The 23,802-nt window shown below is 30.2% G+C and overlaps 2 protein-coding genes across 3 annotated transcripts in view; one reads left to right on the top strand and one right to left on the bottom strand.

Moving 5' to 3' along the window:
* The first annotated feature begins 4,253 nt into the window (after positions 1-4,253).
* Positions 4,254-21,019, top strand: LOC143915119 (dicarboxylate carrier UCP2-like). 2 transcript variants are annotated; one of them, XM_077435558.1, is made up of 10 exons: positions 4,254-4,526; positions 16,313-16,498; positions 16,574-16,826; positions 17,411-17,550; positions 18,128-18,237; positions 18,315-18,444; positions 18,518-18,585; positions 18,972-19,112; positions 19,197-19,338; positions 19,424-21,019. In XM_077435558.1, the coding sequence occupies exons 3-10, from the start codon at positions 16,704-16,706 to the stop codon at positions 19,530-19,532; spliced, it is 963 nt and encodes a 320-aa protein (XP_077291684.1). In that variant the 5' UTR covers positions 4,254-4,526; positions 16,313-16,498; positions 16,574-16,703; the 3' UTR covers positions 19,533-21,019. The 2 variants fall into 2 exon arrangements, with proteins under 2 accessions (XP_077291684.1, XP_077291685.1); XM_077435559.1 differs by lacking the exon at positions 4,254-4,526 and adding an exon at positions 10,721-10,829 and having other exon boundaries at positions 19,424-21,013.
* A 1,152-nt stretch (positions 21,020-22,171) lies between these two features.
* Positions 22,172-23,802, bottom strand: part of LOC143915853 (cytosolic carboxypeptidase 1-like) — a 74,539-nt gene continuing 72,908 nt past the window's right edge. Inside the window, exons 24-26 of the mRNA XM_077436674.1 lie at positions 23,427-23,469; positions 23,183-23,332; positions 22,172-22,213 (exon numbers count right to left, since the gene is read on the bottom strand). Of these exons, the coding sequence (XP_077292800.1) occupies positions 22,172-22,213; positions 23,183-23,332; positions 23,427-23,469 (235 nt within the window). The remainder of the gene's footprint in view (positions 22,214-23,182; positions 23,333-23,426; positions 23,470-23,802) is intronic.

The following is a 23,802-nucleotide window of genomic DNA, read 5'->3' as shown; positions in this document are numbered from 1 at the left end:
CAAAATACAAAACGTAAAGGAGGTATGTAATAAATCATATTTAGCAGGGCCGCGACTACGAGTTCGGCCGCCTGTGTGCAAACTTAAATCGGCCACTCTTTCATTTTATCAGCATTTGTATAAATCATATTGATAAAAAAAAAAGAAGTGCATGCGAGTAGTGCAAAAATCTCACCTTGTGATAAATATTGTGTTAAAAATTAATCAGAAAAACAGAAACCAAAAAGTTTAGTTCTGAACAGGACCAGACTACAAGAGACTGAACCTTTTCAAGTTCATTTATGAAAATATAGTGTTTTTCCCCCAATTCCACACCTAGGAAGTAGGAAATTGTTCTTTCGATGACTAACCAATACTAAATATCCTTGAAGAAATACATCTAGCAGTCGCAAAGATAATAGAACATAAAAGAGCTAGCTCTGCGGACCGAAGCTATAACTGCTCTCCCGAATTATAATTCAGGTGTTTTACAAGTTGTAACTTGCAACAGCAATCCACAAGTATACAACAAGACAACCTAAATGTACATATTTCAAAATGTACGATGTCCGGTTTCGTATTTTTTAAGAAATATATATTTTTTGAATCCCATTTCTTTCGGCCGCCTGTGTACGTTGAACATATTTGTACATATGTATGATATTTAGTTATATATTCAGTTAATTTATTTCATAATTTTTTTTTGGATTGTGTATGGGTGGATTTGCATTCGGTATCAAAATAGTATTAAGCTGAAATTTTTTTATGTATTGACTTGATAAGGCTTTGGTCAGAATTCGTAAACCGAAAGTAGTTATTTTTTTAAAAACAAGATTTCATTATTTAATTTTGACCTTTTAAATTATTTTTGTTTTCTTAATATTTAATGTAAAATTTAAGATTTATAGTTATTTGATGTAATAAAAATAAATAGAACAAAATACGACAATCGCAAGTAGAACTTTTGTCTTGTGTAAGTTTTCCTACATTGGCGTTTAATTTTTTTTGGAAATGCTCTCATATCGGTATACATATGTATGTTTAATTATCGAATTTGTTTTGTTTTGTAACCTTCTTATATTCCTTAAATACATAGATAAAGTCGTGGGATGGTCACATCCGAATTTTTTTTAAAGATGTCTAGAAGAAAATTGCTCACAAAAAGCCGGTATTCAGTTTTTTTAGAAATAAAAAGCCGGTTGGCCGGCTTTCACCGGTTTTAGAAAATTAAGATTAAAATTTTTATATCGAAAAAAAAAATGTAAATATATTATGCAAAAAAATAGTTTCTTATAAATTAAATTGAGCTATAAACATTATGAACTTTCATAAGATCATTATTATATATTATTATTACAAATATTACAAATAATACAATTTGTATTATATGTATATCACAGCCAAAATGGCAAATCCTAAATACGTACAAATAATTAAATGATTTAAATAAACTACTATCAAGAATATATTATTAAAAAAATAATGTGTAACTATAATTGTGGAATCGTGAATGGATATTAAGAACTGCTAAGATTCGCTCTGAGTTCGTTCAACGTTGAAATACTTCCATCTTTCGCTGTTTTAAACACATCTCTTTTAGCTTAAAAATCCAAAAGATTTACAAACCGTTGCAAATTTCAGAAACAAATTCATAAGAAACGGCATATCACGAACACGATAATAATGTTTTCTACCTGTAGTTGGGTAGGTCATTGAAACTACATACTTTCAATAATATTTTATCTTCGTCCATTACAAATATCAAAGAAACCGCTAAGTACCTTTTTTTTGATGTTCAAATAAATATACGCCTTTTACCTAAGCGAGTTTAGATATATACATTTATTTTGATCTTTCAAAGAAATTTGAAATTCATAATTGTTAATTTTGAGGAAAAAAGCATTAATTAAAGAAAACCTTAAAAATCCGGTTTTTTGAAAAATGATCAAAAAGCCGGCTTTTCGGTTTAGGTTTAAGCCGGCTTGGAAGCCCTAGGCCGGCACTGTTTGCACTCCCTTGATCTGAGCAAAATGTTGTTTCCAGGCGAGTAAAAATTATTAATATAAAAGAAACACGTTAAATATTGCATGAATAAACAGTTCATGCAGTATATGCAGGCCCGGATCCAGGGGGGGGCAAGCTGGGCATTTTCCTGGAGCGGTAGATTTGGGGGGAGGCAAAAAAAATGTTTGCCCAAAGCCACGAAAAAGCTAAACGGAGCAATGAAGTTCTAATGGAAAATGAAAATTTTTCATAAAATTGTTAAATGTCTTCATTAATAAATTTCGATTGTTAGCAACCAATTTTTGAACTTTTGGTAATGGATTTTTGTCAATAAATGAAAATTATAACCTAAATATTATAGTAGCGCATTGTTGAATCTTAATAGGGGATACGGGTCTGGAATATTTCTTATTTATTTATTACCTCTGATACAACGTATTACAACCATTTCTTTACAGCTCTAATGGGTATAAATAAATTGAACCCGATAAAAAAATCATCGTTCATCATCCGTAAAAAAAATTTAGGATGTATTATAAAAATTAGTATATTAAAAAATTTTCTTTGTAATTTTAACTACGAGATGTCTTGTTTTATTGGAAGCCCGTTGTCATACAATTTTTATGCAGGAAATTGAGGAATCACTACATATGTATGTATATATCGTATAATATATGTACATTTTAAAAGATATGACTAATTTTTGGCACAGGCTTATTTTATAATATAGATAGAAGCCAATCATGTTTATACATAGTTATTATTGGTTTCAATTGGTCAATATAATCACCGTTGACTTGTTATGCTAATAAAACGTCGATTGCTTTGTTGTTGCGATTTTTTTATATACCTATGTAACTAAGCACGCATTCAAATAAACGAAATGTACTTTGTACACTTTTACTGCACGTCCACAACCAAGTTTTTCACATACCTACTCATTTTTTCAATAATCAAGGTTAAAAGTGAACGATATCAAGGAAGAACCGTAAAAATAATATATTACATAAACTTATTAATTGAGTAATTGAAAATTTAAGTTTATTTAATTCAAAAAGAATTTCGAATGAAGATTAGAAATAAGTTTAACATACATACGTGTCAGCTAGGGCTTCCATGCCGGCTTAAACTGAAACCGAAAAGCCGGCTTTTTGACCATTTTTCAAAAAACCGAAAACCGGATTTTTTTTGCTCGATCGACCGGCTTTTTAAGGTTGATCGAGCAAATTGGGTATAAAATCCTTCCTAAGTACACAGTAAGTACTTGTAAATTATTGTCTATTTCGTATCAATCCAACAATAAATTGGTTATTTGAATACAATCGGTTTCATTCTTGAGTATAAAATTCATTTAACGAGTAACGTATCCAGCTTATTTGTCAAACTTTGATCAGAAAATTTACTGGTGCACAGCGGCAAGTCCATGAATTTGATAACCAGCGTATACCTTGTCTAGTAAGAGTATCTGTGAAATATAGCGTTGTAAGCTTTATCTAAAAATCAAAGCTGGTATATGCACCTACTAGATACACCGAAAAAGTCGAGTCTCGAGAAATTTAACGTTGGAAAGGAGTAGACGCCATTGTGTAATATATTATACAGGTGCATGTTTGTTTGTCCACTATGTATATCTACAGGTTTCAATTTAAAGATAAAAAAAATAAACTTACTATTGTATGTATCTTTTGAAAAAAGCCTTAATCAATTTACCCAAAACATAAAACTTTTACATATATTTCGTCATTACATTGTATTTATTTTCCATACATTAAAAACAGGTCTACCTCACGGGCCCGAACGTGAAACGCCCGAAAAAGCAAATATCGGAAGGCAAAGATCGAAAATCGAAAGATCTTAAGTCGAAAGATCAAAAAAAAAGGGTGCATGGTAAACGGTACATACTCACTTAATTTGCGCGAGCAGGATACAACAGGAACAAGAGGAACAGGCTTTTCCTCCCGTATTCTGCGCGCGCACATTAATACGGGAGGAAAAGCCTGTTCCTCTTGTTCCTGTTGTATCCTGCTCGCGCAAATTAAGTGAGTATGTACGTGAGTATGTACCGTTTACCATGCACCATTTTTTTTTATCTTTCGATTTTCGATCTTTGCCCTCCGATATTTGCGTTTTCGGGCGTTTCACATTCGGGCTCGTCACGGAGACTGATTAAAAACCTGTCCCACAAAACGAACAAATACGCCTTTTTGTGATAAAAACACTGCCCATATGTAGAAAGGTGGCCAATGTTTTAAAATTCCAGAAGTTTAATTGAGATCAAAACATGCGAGATCTCAGTCGAGTGGCGCTATATGGAGTTTATCGATTCGCGAGGCGCCAATTGGTCACAGATTACGTCACGTGACGTCACGAGTCGGGGGGCCCGGCAGTCGAGCCCCCGAGCCGGCGCCCCCTCCTCGCTATCCAAGGGGGGCGACCATCCGCCCACTCGTTTGTATATAAGCATAGAGCAGCCTCTCGGGCCAGTCATTGACGAGCGATTCGACGTGGAGGCCGACGCCCAGTTCTGGCTCACCATTCACCAGGTACTTACATATACATATAATAGTCTACCACCATAATCACACCCCTATTGGAATTGTTTCCCTATAAAAGTTCTCCCACACGTGGTCTCCGAGTATTGATCCGAAGCTTCGTGCGCGCGTATCGAGAAAGCCGCTCGGGTTTTCCGGGATGTGTATGTACCTATTGCGATTGTCAACACGGCTGAAATGTGCGCGTGTTGCACATTTCACTGACTTTTCCGGGAATTTTTCTCGATGAATTTTCAATTTTGATATTAATTTTTCAATCTTGCTTGATACAATTTATTAAATATATAAGTAAAAGCTCATAACATATTAGTATTAATGGTTTCATTCACCATACATCGCTTTGACACTTGTAATTTGAATTACACCATAAGAAGTTGTGCTCTTGTTGACATTTACATACATATATAGCACTTCTCTTAAAATCTAATATATCTTTATTGTATTTATGACATAAAAATATAATTCCTTTTTTGAACGGGTTTAATTTTTGGATATAAAAATTCAATGACGCAAGTGCTAAAATGGCGCATTTACTTAACTTCACTCGATTGATCGTCGACAAAACGACGTCAGAAATTCAATATTAAATATAAATAATTTCATCATTTTATTATTGGTGATAAAATATTTTAAGTAATTGGGTAATTATTGTGTTTATGATAAAGTAACTAAATTCCTGATGTGACGAAATATTATTTGATGAAATAATGCTAATTATATTAATAAACGCTAAATAAATATAGATAAACAAGATTTTTCCCGCATCCAATGCCGTGTTTCTACCAAAAAGACGCAACTGCGAAATTAACTTTTTCTTTTTATGGATTTATATTTATGTTTAAAGTACATACATTCATATATACCTGCATACTCTGTATGTATAGTTTGTTAAACATTTACTTACTAGCTTAGAGATCCGAAAACCGGTCAAAATCGAAAATATTTGGAAGAGGCAGCATCGCCGATGGAACGAAAATGTATTCGATAACTGACTAGCATGGTAACCAAAAAAAAAAAAAGCACACAATTCTGCCGCTGTTTCGAGAAATCAAAATTTCCAAAGGCGCTCAAGAAGAAATCACGCAATTGAATTCTATAAAAATGGGTCTGCCCCCTCGGATAACATACAAATATCCCCTTGACACTTTTTTGTGGAATTCTATTGGGTGAGTTCTTTTTGAGCGCCTTTGATAGTTTGGATGTTTCGAGACTGCGTCACTAACGTGTGCATTTCTCCGATCATTGATTACGTACATACATATGTATGTCTATTGCAGTTGAAACGATTCTATACAAAATTGAAGTCACCAAAAATCTAGCTTACCCACTAATATCATTGGAGAAAAAAACTTTTCTCAATGAAAAATCATAAAAATATTCGTAATGCTAAAATCTGCAACGCTAAAAATTATATAGAAAAAAAAGACAAATGTATTTACAAATCGGGCCTAAAATATATACATATACATACATATGCATATGTATATGTATGCATATCAAGAAACAAAATAAAATCTAAAAAGTGTTCGATAATAACTTTGTTTAATCGTATTACGGTACAAAAATCAATGTTTTTGATTAAATAAACATTTCCTATGTTATGTACAGAGCGAATAATCGATCATAAATTGACGATAAGTATGCATTTGACGATAAAAAATTGACTGATGATCAAAATCTAATATGGCATGTTAAAGTCTACAGATTGTATCGACAATATCAATCATAAATCATCAATATCAGATCGACGTGAAAAGTGTGTTGAATTATTACTACGTAAAAGGATGTTGTCGTTACGCACGAAAGAAATCGCGTGGAAAATGAATTATGATTTACAATTACATGCATTTATTTATTAAATTCATTTAAGAATAATTTAAGGATTTAGGCTAAGGCTTCGATGTTTCCTTTTATACTAATTCATGATCATCTTGGTAGTTACATTATTTATGTATGTTCGTAATGAACATATAATAATTTGATTTGTTTATATATAAATTTATATACGTATACATATGTACAATAACAGTTGCTATAAAGCAGGGTATTTCGTGTATATTTTCAAATTGATGATTTTTTTGTGAAACGTTTGAGGTACAAAAATTGGCTAAAATATTCATAAAAATTGGTATATTACCAAAAAAAATGATATTGAATATACGGCAAAACAGTTGATGAATTTGTGACGCTATTATGAACAGCAGTCAATACTTTTTACAAATATAAAATGCTCATATTGTTTTGCGGGAACGGTTAAACCTTGAAACGAATGAAACGAAGTGTCAAATTTCCATTCAAAATTATACAAATTCATAATGGTAATTGTTGCGAGAAAATTAGACGTGTGCGTTAAAAGAATACTCTAGAAAAAATTGTGAATTTGTCCCATGTGGAAATCCACAGTTTTCAACATACCAAATTTGGTATACTGTCTCATAGTTCCTTAATTTAAACCGTATATGCATTTTGGGAAAGATTATTGCTAATCTGCCCAAGCAACGCCGGGCATCATCGACAATGCCGACTAGTCTAATATACGATTTCCAAAGAGACTTTGTAAGGTTTAATGTATTTATGTAAGTAAAGTTTGGATGTTAGAATCCGTGACGTTAAATTAAATAAAAAAACAAATGAATATTCAAATAAGTTTAAATAAAATAAAAGTATTCAAATACATTTAGTAAAATGTTTACTATTACATTCATTAGCTATGTTGAAGCGGTTTATATTACAAAGACCGAGCGAAGCCGGGTAAAACCATTAGTAATTAATAAAATCATGTCGATAAAAATCTTGTGCGATGCCCGATTTCTAAAAGTTCTGGTCATTATCAGTACGAAAGTGTTGCTAAGTCCAAATCCTAAGGGTAAAGTTCATCGTCGCTTCGACGGGGGGTAATAATTTTATGCTTATCTCGAACTTGAAAAAATAATAGTACATCACCTCATTTTTACATTATCTCTATAATAACAAAATTGACATATTAACTTGATAAAAATTATAGCTGAAATAAAAATACGTTAAACATACGTTAAAATACGCATTACTCTTTAGTGTTCGAAATTTAAATGTCAATAATAATGGTAAAAATAGAGCATGCGTGCATAACCTTTCGCCTTTATAAAATATGGATATTGTTATGAATAAATTTAGAGAATTTTAATAATAAAGTATAATGCATGTACATATGTACATATTTATGTATAATAGGTTTTTTGGAATATTAAAATTAAATTTAATATTATTTAATTAAGTGAGAAAAAAATATAATGTAATTTAAAAATTAATTAATTTAAGTATATGATTTAATGCTCAATTTTGAATATCTTAATTTATTATTTTATATTTTTGCAATACTCGATTAAATGACTCAAATCTAATATTTGCATGTTTTTTCCTCGTTGATCGAAAAACTGTGCCCCCAAGTACTCAAAAAAAATTAGAGAATATTTGAAGAATTGCATAATTTATTTATCACTAGTATTTTGTCGCCGGGTCAATTTTTATTCTTAATCTTAGAGTGCAAAATTTTTGCCATAAATATTTTTACACTTCCTGATCATTGACGCTCTAAGTGTGACAAACGAAAAAATAAAAAAACATTACAAGAGATTAACCTCATTGATAACGCTTATCATTTTATTGTAATAATATTTTTTTGTGATGACGGAATTGGAAAAAGGGAATTTTAGTGTTTACCGAATTCGTTTGTATTTCGAATCAAATTGAGGTATGTATTATTAAATACAATGGGGTATTTTTAGAAATTAATTCGTTTTAAATTTCCATAATTTATTTACATATGTACGTAATTTTAGAATAGATCAGTATGTGTTTATTAAAATGTTATTTTGGCTAATTTACCCTACGATAAAAATTATAAAACGGTATTTTCGTTGTAATATGTCAAGTTTAGCGAATATTTTTTACTAAAATCGTTTCGTTGTTTCATATGTATGTATGTATGTATGTATGTTTGTACATATGTACGTATACATACATGTAACGTGAAAAGTATTCATTGCAAATGGCCTGTTCGTAAACAATGATCTTGAATAATTGTTCAGTGTAAGTGATTCAACTCAAAAGTAACCATTGAAACACTTTATGTATCATATGCATTGTGAAAATGTTTCAGGGGTGTGTCTGCTATTTATATATAATAAAAAAAATGTCAAAATATTATAAGTAAACAATAAGTTTTTTTATGTAAAAAACAGTTCCGCGTCGTTTTTTTGTGTAAAATTACACACTTGATACATATATATAGTTGGCACCCTTCCACTGGATTATTTAATCAAGCAAGGTCAAGTTTTTATACAGCAGTTGATTGCAAAAACGTAAACAAAAATAATTTAAAAATAGTTGGTACGAAAGTTGTTATTTTTGATAAAAATACAAAATAAGGTACCAATGCATGAAAACACAAAAATGTATCAAGGAAAATGTTATCTCTCATGTATGTATATGAATTTCGCTAGTAAAATTTAGCTTTTATAACAATATAAGATTAGATAAAACCTTTTTAAGCAAACTTCTTAAACACACTCAATAGTACATCGTATGTACTTTCATCGAATATAATATACTTACATACCTTGTGCAGTAACAAGGTCAAAAACAAGAAAAATAACTTTCGAAAGTGGCTTCCTTAAGTCTTTGCATTTCATGAATATTCAAGGTTTACTCTTATCGATATACGATTTTGATATTTTTAATTAAAACTATTTCATATTTGACGTTGATAGTAATTATTGAGTGATAGCAAATCGCCAATACTGTCGTGGAAAATTTTCACAGAGAGATTTGGCATAGATAAAAACCCACCTGTTCTGGATTTGGTCGCATGTCCACGAACGAATCATAGCCTGTTCGTGCCCATTTGGCAACTGGCCAAGGAACATCGTTGTTTCCAAGTGAAAGAAAGCTGGCATCCACCAGGAACTTGTGAATTGAAATATATACCGATACACAAAGTCTATTGTCATACGAGCTAATTTTAATCAAAAGCATTTAATAATTTAATTTTCAATAACTACTAGATTATGTTCATGCAGACATGCAAAGTTTATTAAGTTTTATTTCCTTATGTATGCGTGAATCATGAACGTAAACAACAAACAAAAAAAGCTGTTGCTATGCTGATAGTTAGTACAAAATAATTAAATACATACATATAATATATATATATATATATATTATATGTATATATATATATATATATATATATATATATATATATATATATATATATATATATATATATTAATATATATATATATATATATATATATATATATATATATATATATATATATATATGTACTGAAATTTGAATACATACATATGTACATATATTATGTATACTAAAATGTGAATACAAGTATGTAGAAGTGGGTCTAATTTTGAACCTGGTCTACTTTTTGTTTATCAAAACATTAGTAAGTCGAAAATATTTTATACTGCGCATAATAACACTGAGCAATAAAAAACGAGCCGGAGTGGAAACTAATCAATCTTTGTTAAGTTTAGCCCACTTAATTAGAATATGACAATGATTTTGTTGACTTTCAAAAAATGTGTAAAAAAATATATTTTTGACTTTTAAACTTGGCTAGATAATTAATTATAAGTATTTCAAAGCATTAAAAATTGAAACTAATAGAAAAAACATATAACTAATAATTTCAATACTCACTTTTGGCACAGCAAGACTAGATTTGAATTAAAGACTGCTAAAGTAAGAATCTGTAAGAATTGCACAATTTTTTAAGCGTTCATATATCTTAAACGGGAGCATGGCAACAAAAATTATTGTCATATTCGAATTCAATGGACCCAAATTAGTTAAAGAGGATTTGTTTCTGCTCCGGTAAATAAAAAGCGTGATTTCTTGTTTTTATTTGTTATTTATTGGGCGATTAAATCAAAAATATATCTACTAATTACATCAGATAGCACATTTCTTTTAATTTAATTTCGGATATACAAACATTCAATGTTAAATTTTTCACCGTATTGCCAATTTGCCATAAAGTATATAGCCTTATTCATATGAAGTTTGCAAGCTGTTAAAGCTCTTATTGAAAAGCTGAAAGAGACAACGTTGGTCGATCCAGAAATAAATTCTGAATACGACGAGGTCATCCGAATTCGCACAATATTACTAATTCTGTTGGCTCTACAGACGGAAAATAGCCGCCTCGACATTGGCATTAGCAGTTCAGAACTTGTCCTCAAATGAGGACCACGCATTTTTGACATCTCGGGGATTATCCGCTCTTGATCCCAACAGTGAGAATAATCAAGTCTCAAAATTAACCAATCGATTTACTCTTTTGCTTATTTAACTGGAAAATCTAGTGCTAAGCCCAAATAGTGTGAAGTATTAAATCCGCTTAATCGTTTGTTGATTTTGTTTTATACACGCAGTTGATAATGTGCGAATTTCGGCTTAAGACCTTCAGAAACGGATTATGATTTTCAAAATTTTGAATTAGGCTCTGCTTAATGTAATTGGGTAACGAATTGTTATTTTTTTTAGAATCCATTTTAAGTGGAAACTATTGGGGTTAGTGAGGTCAATATCGATCAGCATTTCTCACTTTTGTTTTGAATGTCCCACTTTAATGTGCGTCGCACCAAAACCAAATATCGACTTTTCTAATACCATGTCATTTGACCTTTTTGTAAGCAATCGTTAATGAACGCTTTGGATATTTCTCTTTAAACTGAGGAGTGTATTATACGTATACATATGCAGTGGCGGACTGGCCATACAAGCGAACATGCCCGATGGCATGTGGGCCCCACTATCTGTTAGAAAATATGGGCCCTCAGTAAAATGAAATAACTTTTTAACTATTTCACGTGTGTAAAAATTTATAGGATATTGCACTTTGGGACCTAAAGTTTGGGTATTTCAACAAAACAAATTTCTTACGATATACATAAACAACTAATACCTGCTTTAATAGCCCAAGGATCGGTTAACTTTTTTTATTAGGCTCGAAATGTAAGTTTCAACATTTGCGTGGGCCCTTTTGCTGGGCCCATTTTTAACCTCAATATTATGTACATATATACCAATACCTATGTAACAACTACCTACTGAAATAAAAATGGGAATAAACAAATTTCCGTGAATAATATGAACTGAATTGCTTAAAACAATTTTGATAGGACGATTCATCATCAAACAGCGATTTAAATTTACTTACTTTCAAAATAACATTTGATTACTTATTATTATTTAAGTACTTCGACGATATAGTAAGATTTAAATTCACAATTTTAAACAGTTTCCGAATATAAAATCTATTCGTAATCTAGACACATCCATGTATATAGAAATATAGGATAGAGCCCCCTCCCCAAAATCCCGATTTTCGCATGATCACAAAACTTTATCTATTGTTATTAAGTACATATGTATGCATGTATGTACATAGATAAAGTGAAAAGACAGTCGGTAGAAATTAAGTTGATTGATAGTTTTTTAGTGACTCAGTTTGATGGTCGATTTTTGTTGACCATGTGAAGATTTTTAGAAAAAAATTTTCGCCTGCGGCGCTTTTTTCACTTTTTACATAATATTTTTTTATAATTAATCAAAAATAAGCTTATTTTTTCATATTTTATTACTCAATAAGGTGTATGCAAAGAATATTTTCTATTTTTATTCCGATATAAAAAAGATTTTATATAATTCAATTTGACCGATTTTATATAATTCAATTTGAGCGCCCCCCAAGAAAAAGCTGAAATGACGTCCCTGATTGTTTTCTACTGAAAGTAAAAGCCGCTTTTATGCCGCATTATTTTATGATGCATTCTATTTACCTAGGACAAGGGTTAAAAAAAAATATACAATGTAATTTATGGATCTATTTTGCTTTTGCCATTTTTCTTGTACTTAAATTTGTTTATTCCCATTTTTGAAAATTTTATTTTTTTTACCCTTGATTTTTAGCGTGATGGAAAGAAGAAAATTTTGTTATATGGGGGGGGGGGACAAATTTTTTTAACCCTGGGGGGCCCCCTTTGACTCCTGGCATGCACTAATTTCAGTCCCAGTCCGCCACTGTACATATGTATGTATATGTATGTTACAGTCCAAGTGTTCTCTCCGATTCGTTCATGAACATTCTAGTATGTTCATTATTGTTTTATCAACTACTAGTGGCCTGTGAGCACATAATTGTGCATTCGGTAAAATATCGCAATTCCGATTAACAGAATTAATAATTAATAATCTAATATATAATTTCGAAAGAGACTGTGAGGTTTAATGTATCTAACTAGTAACTACATATGTAAGGTTTGGGTGGTATAATCCGTGACGTTAAATATAATAAAACAAATGAATATATTCAAATAATTTTAAATAAAATAAAAACTATTCAAATAAATTTAATAAAATGTTTACTATTAGATTATCCATGTTTAAGCGGTATATGTACATATATTGCAAATACCGAGCGAAGCCGTGTAAAAACACAATTGATTTTTTTGAAATTTTTTTTTTTATTTAAAATGTTTTTCTCGGCCGATCATATGAATGAAGTGATATGCCTCGTTTCTTTCCACGATATACGATTCCATGGAGAGAAAGAGAGACGGAGCGTGTTAGCCAAAATTTACACGCACTTAACACTTTACACGCACGCAGGCACCCGGGTACGCACGCACGCACGCACGCAATAGACAATTATTATATATGATTGACCATTGATTTTAAGTGCTAACATTCGAAAGCTATCTTCAAATAGACTCACCAGGTGTCACATGACACTTTTGGCTTTGAAAATCTTTGAAATATCCAGAACGCCAAGCATTTAAAAGGGAAATCCTATGGAAACCATATTACAACGTTGTTAAAAAAAATGTATCTCAGGCTAAGCATACATATGTATGTACACACATATATAAAGAATGGAAAAAACGATTGAGAACACTTAAACTTATGTCCAATAGTTTGTGCACGAACAAACTAGTTCGTTTATTAATTTGTTATTTTGTGTACACTATAACTTTCCAGATAGGTTCGTGTATGAACAAACTAGTATGTTCATGAAGAAATGAAGAATACTGTAACATATAGATATGTATGTACTTATGTACATATGGATGGCTTGATGCACATACATATATTGTATTGTAATATTAAGTTTGTAGATGCTGGAATAATTCAGGTTTTTTGTTTCCAGGTAATTTATGTACACCACATTCGATACAAATTCAAAAATGGACATACAATATCTGTGCACCAAGCCATTGACGTATCAACGATTTATTTATGTTACTTCCATATTTTCTAGTTCCTTGTATTACACATAGCCTAGTAATATTTTCTAGTCGAGAGTAGACCTTTTAAGTGAATAATCTCTGAAACCTGCCAGGTGATTAAGCTGACATTGAATGACAGGTGATTAATCTGCGTTCGAATGTACATATTTACACTCGTTTGGTCGTCTGCTTACCTATGATCAATATATTTATTTTTCCAAATATATCACAAAATCGGTTTTCCTCTGTTAGTCCACAGTTCATCGCATGAATAATTCACGGAGCAAGTGGTATTGACCTGTCGCTATTGGTCGATGAATTGATTTGTTTGTATTCGAAAACCACACTCAAATTTGATCGGTGGAGTTTGATCGGAACTTTGCAGAACGAGATAAATGTAAATTAACCGAGTAAATTTCAAATATGTAGACGCATGTCGTCTCAATTTACGTGTGACACATTGGTATTTTATTGTCGCTGGTTTCACTTCTTTGTCACTCGTTTAATTATCTGCATTGACAGTCGTCCATAATCGAATCTGGTCTATTTACTAATATTTGTATGTATGGTTCGACGGACTTTACTCGGAACGGTATAATGATTCCTTGCAATTGCAATGATAATATGTATGTAACACTTGCAACAGTAAAGAATGGGTTAAATCCATACAAGTCAATACTTATATGTACATTATGTGACACAAACACATTTTATCTTATCCTCATTATGCATAATTTATGTTAACCATTAAGCGAGTTGAATTGATATGCTTTTTATTATAAACATTCACATATGTATATTATTAACTTTTTATAACTGTTTTAAGTATATATGTATGTATCGGTCTCCGTGACGGGCCCGAATGTGAAACGCCCGAAAACGCAAATATCGGAAGGCAAAGATCGAAAATCGAAAGATCTTAAGTCGAAAGATAAAAAAAAGGATGCATGGTAAACGGTACATACTCACTTAATTTGCGCGACCAGGATACAACAGGAACAAGAGGAACAGGCTTTTCCTCCCGTATTCTGCGCACGCACATTAATACGGTATCCTGCTCGCGCAAATTAAGTGAGTATGTACCGTTTACCATGCACCCTTTTTTTTGATCTTTCGATTTTCAATTTTTGCCTTCCGATATTTGCGTTTTCGGGCGTTTCACATTCGGGCCCGTGAGGTAGACCCATGTATGTATATATGTAGGTACATATATAAAAATATAGTTTTATGTATGTATTCACGTATATCCTGGGTAATATGTATATATGTATGTTAATATACTCTAATCTACGAAAGCCATTCTTGCACTGTCATATACCAAATACAAATATTGATATGGAAATTCTGCCAAAACATAAATGGCTTAGGTGATTTGCCTCGACAATATTGAAACTGTCGATGCAAATACTTCTAAGTTGGATACTATAAGCATTTGACCTTTTTTTTACTTCAATTAAAGTAATAAAAGTGTGTCGGGGTGTAGACTTTGGTCGTCTAAGTTGATCGAAAAGTTCAAACACTGAAATTTATCAGTATGACGTAAGTTCAAATTATGTTGCATGAGAAAAGTTTTTATCAAATATAAAAATGCCATTTTTCAACTTCATAATAATTCCACCTGTAGATGAAAAAAATTGAGTACGTTCAACATTTTGTACCAACAGCGTCACAGAGTTGAACAAACATGGGTTAATGATATTACATTATCAACACACAAAAATTTCTAGCGTTGGAATCTCGTTTGTATGTATATACGTATGTATGTAGAAAGTAGGCATAGGTCCCTACAGGTATTACTATGTGAAATTTCGATCGATCATGAATATTAATCGACGTGTCCACTTGTGCTCATGGTAAAGCATGCCTGTATTTTCATTGATTTTATCTACTAATCTCACTGATCTGTGGATTTTGTCAGCTTATCACCAATGAGCAACTGTGCAATCATTCTTGTTTCCCAGAAAATTCAACGATATTGCATTCGAATATATACATATGTACATATCATTATATGGTTTTATCTGGGTTAACATTTTTCCTTATCCGTGTCAAATTTTGTAATACATCTTTGACCCACTGATACTGAACAAATTTTCTTGAAATTTTGCACACATACGTATTTCTGACGACAATACAATATTTTATCATAATTTGAGTTGATCTCTTCACCCAAAAAAGTTGTTTGTAAAGCCTTTCAACTGTTAGCGAGAGTTAAAAGGAGTGATGGATAAATGATAACTATCTACATACTTGGTAACCATATTAATTAATTAACACCTAGTTCTTACTTTTATAAAATTCAAGTGAACACGTTTTTTCATTAAGTTGAGGAAATGAAATTTTATAAAGCCAGTTAACTTCAAAAGTTCTTTTACATATTATTTCACAAATAAAAATTTACTTAACATAACCAAAGTAATCCAGAAGTATTTACATTCTTAATGCACTATCTATTATAAATAATATCATGTTTATGTATATTGTTTCAGTTGATAGTATGAACAACGGGGTGAGCTACTACCAATTCGCAACACCTTCAACAGCACCCAGCTTAACACTCAGTATAAAAAACACATACAACAAGGATTTTAGAGAGTGCCTTTAGTTGCAAGGGTATCAAATCTCAAAGAATTCCGTACAAATTAAAGTGATATATAATCTATATTGTTTGCAAGGTAATTAATCATTTGTAAGATAATAACATTTAAATCAAAAAATTAGATCATTAATAGTATTTAATTTTTATTTAGATTTCAGGTGTGCGTTACCAGTGCCAATATTACTGTGATATTGTGATTTAGAGTTTTCAAACAATTTTTTTTATTTTTTTACAAATAAATTTTAAGTCTAACATACATATAACGATTTAATATCAACGAGATGGCACCAGCTCCACCGGTTGACAACTCTCCATTGGGGATAAAACTGTTGACGGCTGGAACTTCGGGATGTGTTGCAGATTTCATCACATTCCCTCTAGACACAGCCAAAGTTCGATTGCAGGTGAATAATTTAGAAATTTAAATATTAAATACAATACAATACATACAAGAAAATTTAAATTTAATAAACTAATATTAAAAATTGGGTTTTGTTTAACAACGTAAATTAAATTAGTATCGTAACAGTACATATTATGTCATATGTATGTACATATCACTCATGTTAATGAACGATAATTATGGTTACTAATTGAATAACAGTAAAATTTTATGTAGTGTTTTTGTACTATATATATATATATATATATATATATATATATATATATATATATATATATATATATATATACATATGTATGTTTGTGCATTATAAGACTTTAGTTAAATAAAACACAATTTTTGTTTTGAAATAAAATATCTATTTACTACATATATGAGTGAGTTCGAATGTTTGTTTGTTCATTGTACAAATCTACAGTTTTTATTTTAGAACAGTCGAATTTAGTATACTCGCCATACTCTAATTTATATTGTAGACTTTTTTTTAAAACATTCAAATTTTTTTCTCTTTCCAAGATTTACTTTCACGATCAACGCCAGCTAATTCAGCTAATATTTAATGTTTATTTTGTTATCCTTTTACAGATTCAAGGTGAAGGTCGAGCTGTCGCCATCGCTTTAACTGAAAGTGGGGGAGCTGCAGTTCTGGGAGCTCCAGCTATAGCTCCGACATATAAAGGGGTCGGAGCAACACTCGCTAAGATTGTTCGTCAGGAGGGACCAAAGTAAATATTGTTCATATATGTGGAATGCTCACGTGTAAATTTAAATTTGAAAATCATATGTAAACTCAAAATTGAAATACATATGTACATATGTAGTTCAAAGATAATTTCAATAGATTTTCCCATTTGATGAAGGCCATTGTGGCGCATTATGTAGGTTCTTCCTGTAATGCCATAATGGTCAAAAACGTTAAATAAATCAATAAGTTATACTCTGTATTTAAATATATATGTACATACATATATAAAGGTATGTGTTACAAATAGCATAAACCTGCAAGTTATGTATATACATAGCTATAAATTATATAAAGTCAAATGTTTCATGCTATTAGTGACTCGCTGCATTCTTGCTAAGAAGTACCTAGATTCTAGAATCATGGTTAATGTAGAATGTGGTACTGAAATTATGTCATGCCTAAGCGGTCAAGTACAAGAGAATATATTATTGTGGAAACTTGATTGATATATTAAACGGTGTAATGTTTTATTTTTTCTTAGGAAAAATAGGACATTGATAGTAATATGTATAATTATAAAAAAAGCTTAAATTTGAATTCTATTTTAATTTTTTCAGAGCATTATATAATGGACTCTCAGCTGGTCTGCAGCGTCAGATGTGTTTTGCTGGAGTTCGGCTAGGATTATACGACACTGTTAAAGCAATCTATTTGCCATTCTTCGACAGTAAGTCTCATCTTTTATTTATTTTTTTGTTTAAATAAATTTTGAATGTAAAATAAGGTATTTAAATCGAAAAATAGGTGGAAGACGTGGTGGTGGAATGGATATTAGTGCACGTATAGCTGCTGGTATCACCACGGGAGCGATGGCCGTTCTACTCGCTCAACCAACAGATGTTGTTAAAGTTCGAATGCAAGCACAAGGCGGAATGTGAGTGGATTTTATAAACTTGAAATATCAAAGCCAATGAAGGTTTTATTTACAAAATTGCTTAACATTACAGATACAAGTCAACAATTCAAGCATATAAAAATATTGGTAGATCTGAGGGTGTCAAAGGACTTTGGAAAGGTTAGTACGATTTTTTAAATATTAGTTAGATGAATATAAAACGGAACATATAATGAAAAATTTTTACTTTCATTTATTGTTGATTCGATTTGAAATATCATTAAAAAAAAGGCTAGCGATGGGTGGCATTATATTTTCGTCTTTTTTGCTGGATTTATATTATTTAAAAACTTGAAGATTATTCCTGAAATAAATATATGTACTACGAACTCAACGTTTTAAATTATATTACAATTTTATAATAAATGTGTATTATATACCGGAAAAAAATCTCTTCTAAGTATATATTATATATATGTACATACATACTCACATTGTATTGTATTATATCTACTGCTGACTAAATGTAAGTGACAGTACATTAAAAGATGACTTTTTAATTTCAGGAACACTTCCAAATATAGGACGAAATGGAATTATCAATGTTGCTGAAATAGTTTGCTATGATATAGTTAAAGAAATGATTCTCCGCCGGAGTCTAATGGAAGATGCCATTCCTTGCCATTTTATATCAGCTGTCATTGCAGGTATAACCGATATGTATTAAGAAGTACTGTTACTTTTGAATGCCTTTTTTATATATAAGATAATTATTGTGGATATTGATTTAGGTTTTTGTGCAACGGTCGTCGCTTCTCCCGTTGACGTGGTAAAAACTCGATATATGAACTCTCCAAGTGGTAAATACAAAGGTGCTATTGACTGTGCCATGAGAATGGGCATGCAAGAAGGTCCAACCGCTTTCTATAAAGGGTAAATATTTTTATATATCAAAAAAATATAAAATAATAGTGACTAATAAATGGGAAAAATTTTGAAAATAACTTTTAATTTTCAGATTTATCCCATCGTTCTATCGATTGGTCTCGTGGAATATCTGTATGTGGATTACATATGAACAAATTAAAAAAGTCGTCTCCAGCAATATCAATTCCAAAAAGAATTAAAAGTTTTGCACGGCAACAAATAATGTATTTTGTATATGGCTTGCAAATGATTCTACCTATGTATATGTATGAATGTATTCTTTATTCAAATGCTATGTAATTTTAGCAACATATCTTTGAAATTGAGTAGTTGATGTAATCAAGTTGCAAGTGTACATAAAATAATTGGATTATATTATTATTTGTAGATTTAGGGAATGTATACTGCATACATATGAAAACTGTGATGATTGAATTGATAGAGAAGTATATTTTATTACATCAAAAGCAATAATTAAAGATAAAAGAGAAGAAATTTGTATTTGAAAATTATACACGCGTATGTATCATGTTTATTTCTTATCAATTTTCATAATAAACTTGATATGGCTAAGAACCAAATATGTAAAGTATTGTAAGAGTTAGTGTTTGTTTGGCTGGACCAAGTTTTATATTTTTGTTTCGTATATGAAGAGGATTTTGTCAGGTAGAAGAATGAGCAGAAGTAATAATGAATAGAACTATCAGTAGTGTAGTAAATTGTATGAAAATGTTGATAAGTATGTGATATTGGAAAGATATGAAAATATTTTATGTATTTGTATATTTTAAATTATATTGGTGATGATTTGTAAATATACATATGTATATTACTTTATTTTATATGACTGATCGAAACCAACATTTGTGGATGTTAGGTAATTTAAAGCATTTTAAATCCAAATACACATGCAAATTTCACTTTTCAAAATATTTGTATATGATACAAATCAATAATATAATAAAATATTATTTGAAATTTGAAAAATTACCATTTATGATAAATTCATGAATGAGTAAAATTTATATATTTTTCTGGAAACTGGTTAAGTGTAAATATGGAGTAGTTTTACACATTCAATGATGAATTGAATAAAAAATGGGTTTCAATAATATTCAGATTGATTAATTATTAGATTGGACGAACTTTGCTTTTGTTTAAATTAAACATATAAATAACAATATTTAATAATATCAATAAATATATGTATATAAAATATGAAAATAAAATCATAAGGAGGTAGTTCAGATGGCCTAAAAAAGTAGAGAAAAATAATAATTGAAAATAATATGTGCTATTAATGCTATAATTGTAGTTGGTTCAATCAACTCGAGACAATAACATTACCCTCATTTATAATAGCCGGGTATAGAAAACTATATCTACATATATTATATATGTCTTCTTTAAAATATTTCGCATTTAAGGCTTTCAACTTTCATTGTATTGTAAAATTTGAACAACAAAAATATTATAAGCATTTTTCCTCTTCTATTTTAAACATAGAGAGATGATAGCTATTTTTTTAAAACAATTAACGAACACAACATTTTCGTTCCTCGATCAAACAATGAATAATTTGTTAAATATGTATTTTTGTATAGATAGTTGTCGAAAACGAATATTAAATGTAAAAGGTAGTATTTTATAGGAATATAACTTAATAAAAATAAAGCTACATACATTCAATTCCATGTCTTTGACTCGATACCAAAATCGACCTATTCATATATTATATATTATATGTACATACATACATACATACATACATATGTACATACGTATAAGAAACTATTACTTCAGGTCCAAATAATAAAATACATCTATACCTATTCATATAAAATGAGAAAAAAAAAAACACGTAATAAAAGATAAGCACAAATTTTGTTTAATATTTTATTATTTATAATAATTTACATTATTGATTAAAATTTAAAATATTGAGTATGTATTATACGTAGTTTTATAACAATTATGATATTATGATATACATTATATCAAAAAGGATTAATTCATAGTAAATTTGTCTTTAAAATTTCTTTAATTATAGATAATCACTAAAAAACAAAACAAAAAAAGCAATGTACATATACGTACATTCTATTAATTTTTAAAACTAATGCACAACCTTTAAAGTCACACTACATGGTTAGCGTGTCTCAGTCGAATGTTAAAATATTGAGCGAAATAATTTAATTAGTAGTAATTTAATGCCTATGCGTCGACAATATTAAATCAGCATTTAAATTAATACGATAAATATAATATTTTGATAAGCAAGTGTGTAAAATATCAAAAAACGTAAAAAAATCAACAAAAATGATCAAATATCAATTTTAATTTACAGCCTTCTATAATTTTTAATTAAAATATATAATATTTAGATAGTAAGATTAGCATCTAAACTATGTAGTTTATTATAAATTATTGTCTTATAAAATTTTTAATTTGATGAAATTGACAATAATATATGTATATAAGTAATGAGATAATAAACTATTACTAACACAATAGTTGATTAAAATATTAATCGATTTCATCATCTGTATCAGATAATAATAGACTTTCAGAACTGGAATCATCACTGTCAGCGTCTTTATTTCTCCTATAACAAAGAATTGCGATATGAGAATTTATACGTACATACATATGTATTGTTAGGTTAAAAAATATTTATTACATTTTAATTATCATATGAAATATGTATGAATTTTTCAGCAAAAAATAGCATATCATTATTTTTCTTAATGCTCCAATTAGTAATTTATTAAGCAATGGGAATATTTACATGTATTGTCAACAATATGAAATGGTATAAAAAAATGACTAATAGAATTTTTCAATCATTGACATTCGGAACATGACATGCTATTAATCGTGACTAAAAATAAAAATAATCAAAATTCATAATTCATGCAACGTATATCCGCACAATTACAATAAAGCAACAAGATACATACATATTATATATGTACATAGGTATATCATCATTTACAGAGTTTTATATCGTTATATTTGTTTATTCGTCCGTTTTACCAGTGATGACGTACAGATGTGAAACTTGGAAATTGAACGCCAAGTTGTTATACAAAGTCCAATGCACTCAAATAAGTTTGGAACGTTGTATGCTTGACATAACGAGGAAAGCCAGGAAACGGAACACGTGGGTGAGAAATATGACAAGGGTAGTTTAGTGGATAGAGTGGCGAGATTGAAATGGCAATGGGTGGGCCACGTGGCTAGAAGAATGGACGAAAGGTGGACAAAAGATGTATTAAAATGCTACCCGAGATAATGCAAAAGGGTAAAAGGAAGATAGGTTGACGAAATTATGAAAATGTGTTGGATGAGAGTTGCGCAAAACAGAGACGAGTGGAAGCGAGTTGGAGAGGCATTCATCCAGCAGTGGATGGTGAATGACTAGATGATTACAATGATATTTGTTTATTCAGATTTTATTTCGTTTTATTGCAACATTTATTTATTTTATCATTCAGTTTATAATTGTATTACTGACAAATTGACTGTGTACTACCTTGAAACGACAATTAGGACGTGCGAGATTTGATGTGTGGGTTTTGGTTGTAACATTCATCAAGCCAATTCAATGTATGTACATACATATATAAAAAGCTTCCTCAGGAAGCCAACAATGAATCATCATGTTGAACTTGAAAAGTGCAAGGAATGACCTTGTTTAGCGCCATTTAACATTCATGGAAGTCATCAGATGGTGGTGGCTCATTATCAGCATTTTAAATGTTGTTCAAAGATAAGCCGAATGTACGAACGGTGTTTGGTATGCGGTTCCCGAAACAGCGTGTGCATTTTTATTTTATTTATTTATTACAATCGACAAGATGGACTTCCAGGAGACCGTAGGAATTTCAGTCACCGGTTCGAAGAGATGTTTGAACATATCGCAGGAAGCGTAGAACGGATACTGACAGACAGACAGAATATTAATGGACTTGGCTAGGATGCGAGCGGAAAAAATCGTCTGATTGTGTTAAATTTGTATTATGAATATTATTAAACTACCAAGAATGGCATTGTATGGGTTCTGACTTTTTTTTTGTAAATAATAAATTAGCTTTATAATATTTGGGTAAACCGTTCAGGAAATGCGGGTTATATCTGACAAAGTTTAACCAAAACTGACAGATAAACAATGTGAACAATGTGGGTTGTAACTGTAACTTTTTACTAGACAACGTATTATTATTTTGTATGTATTCATATATGAAATTTAAATGAACCATTAATTACACTGAGCAACAAAAAAAATCACGTTTTTATAATACTTACTGGAGTGGAGACTAATAATTCTTTACTAAGTTTGACCCATTGAATTCGAATATGGCAATATTTTTTATTATCTAAATCTCGTTTAAGACATATGAGCGTTTAATAAAAATATGTGCCATTTTTTACAGATTTTTAACTTGGCAGTCATTAATCCAAAATCTG

The sequence above is a fragment of the Arctopsyche grandis genome, chromosome 8 (genome assembly GCF_051622035.1).
Source record: "Arctopsyche grandis isolate Sample6627 chromosome 8, ASM5162203v2, whole genome shotgun sequence".
NCBI classification, from domain to species: Eukaryota; Metazoa; Arthropoda; class Insecta; order Trichoptera; family Hydropsychidae; genus Arctopsyche; species Arctopsyche grandis.
Note: the sequence above shows the minus strand (reverse complement) of the source record. Positions and strands in the feature narration are given on the sequence as shown.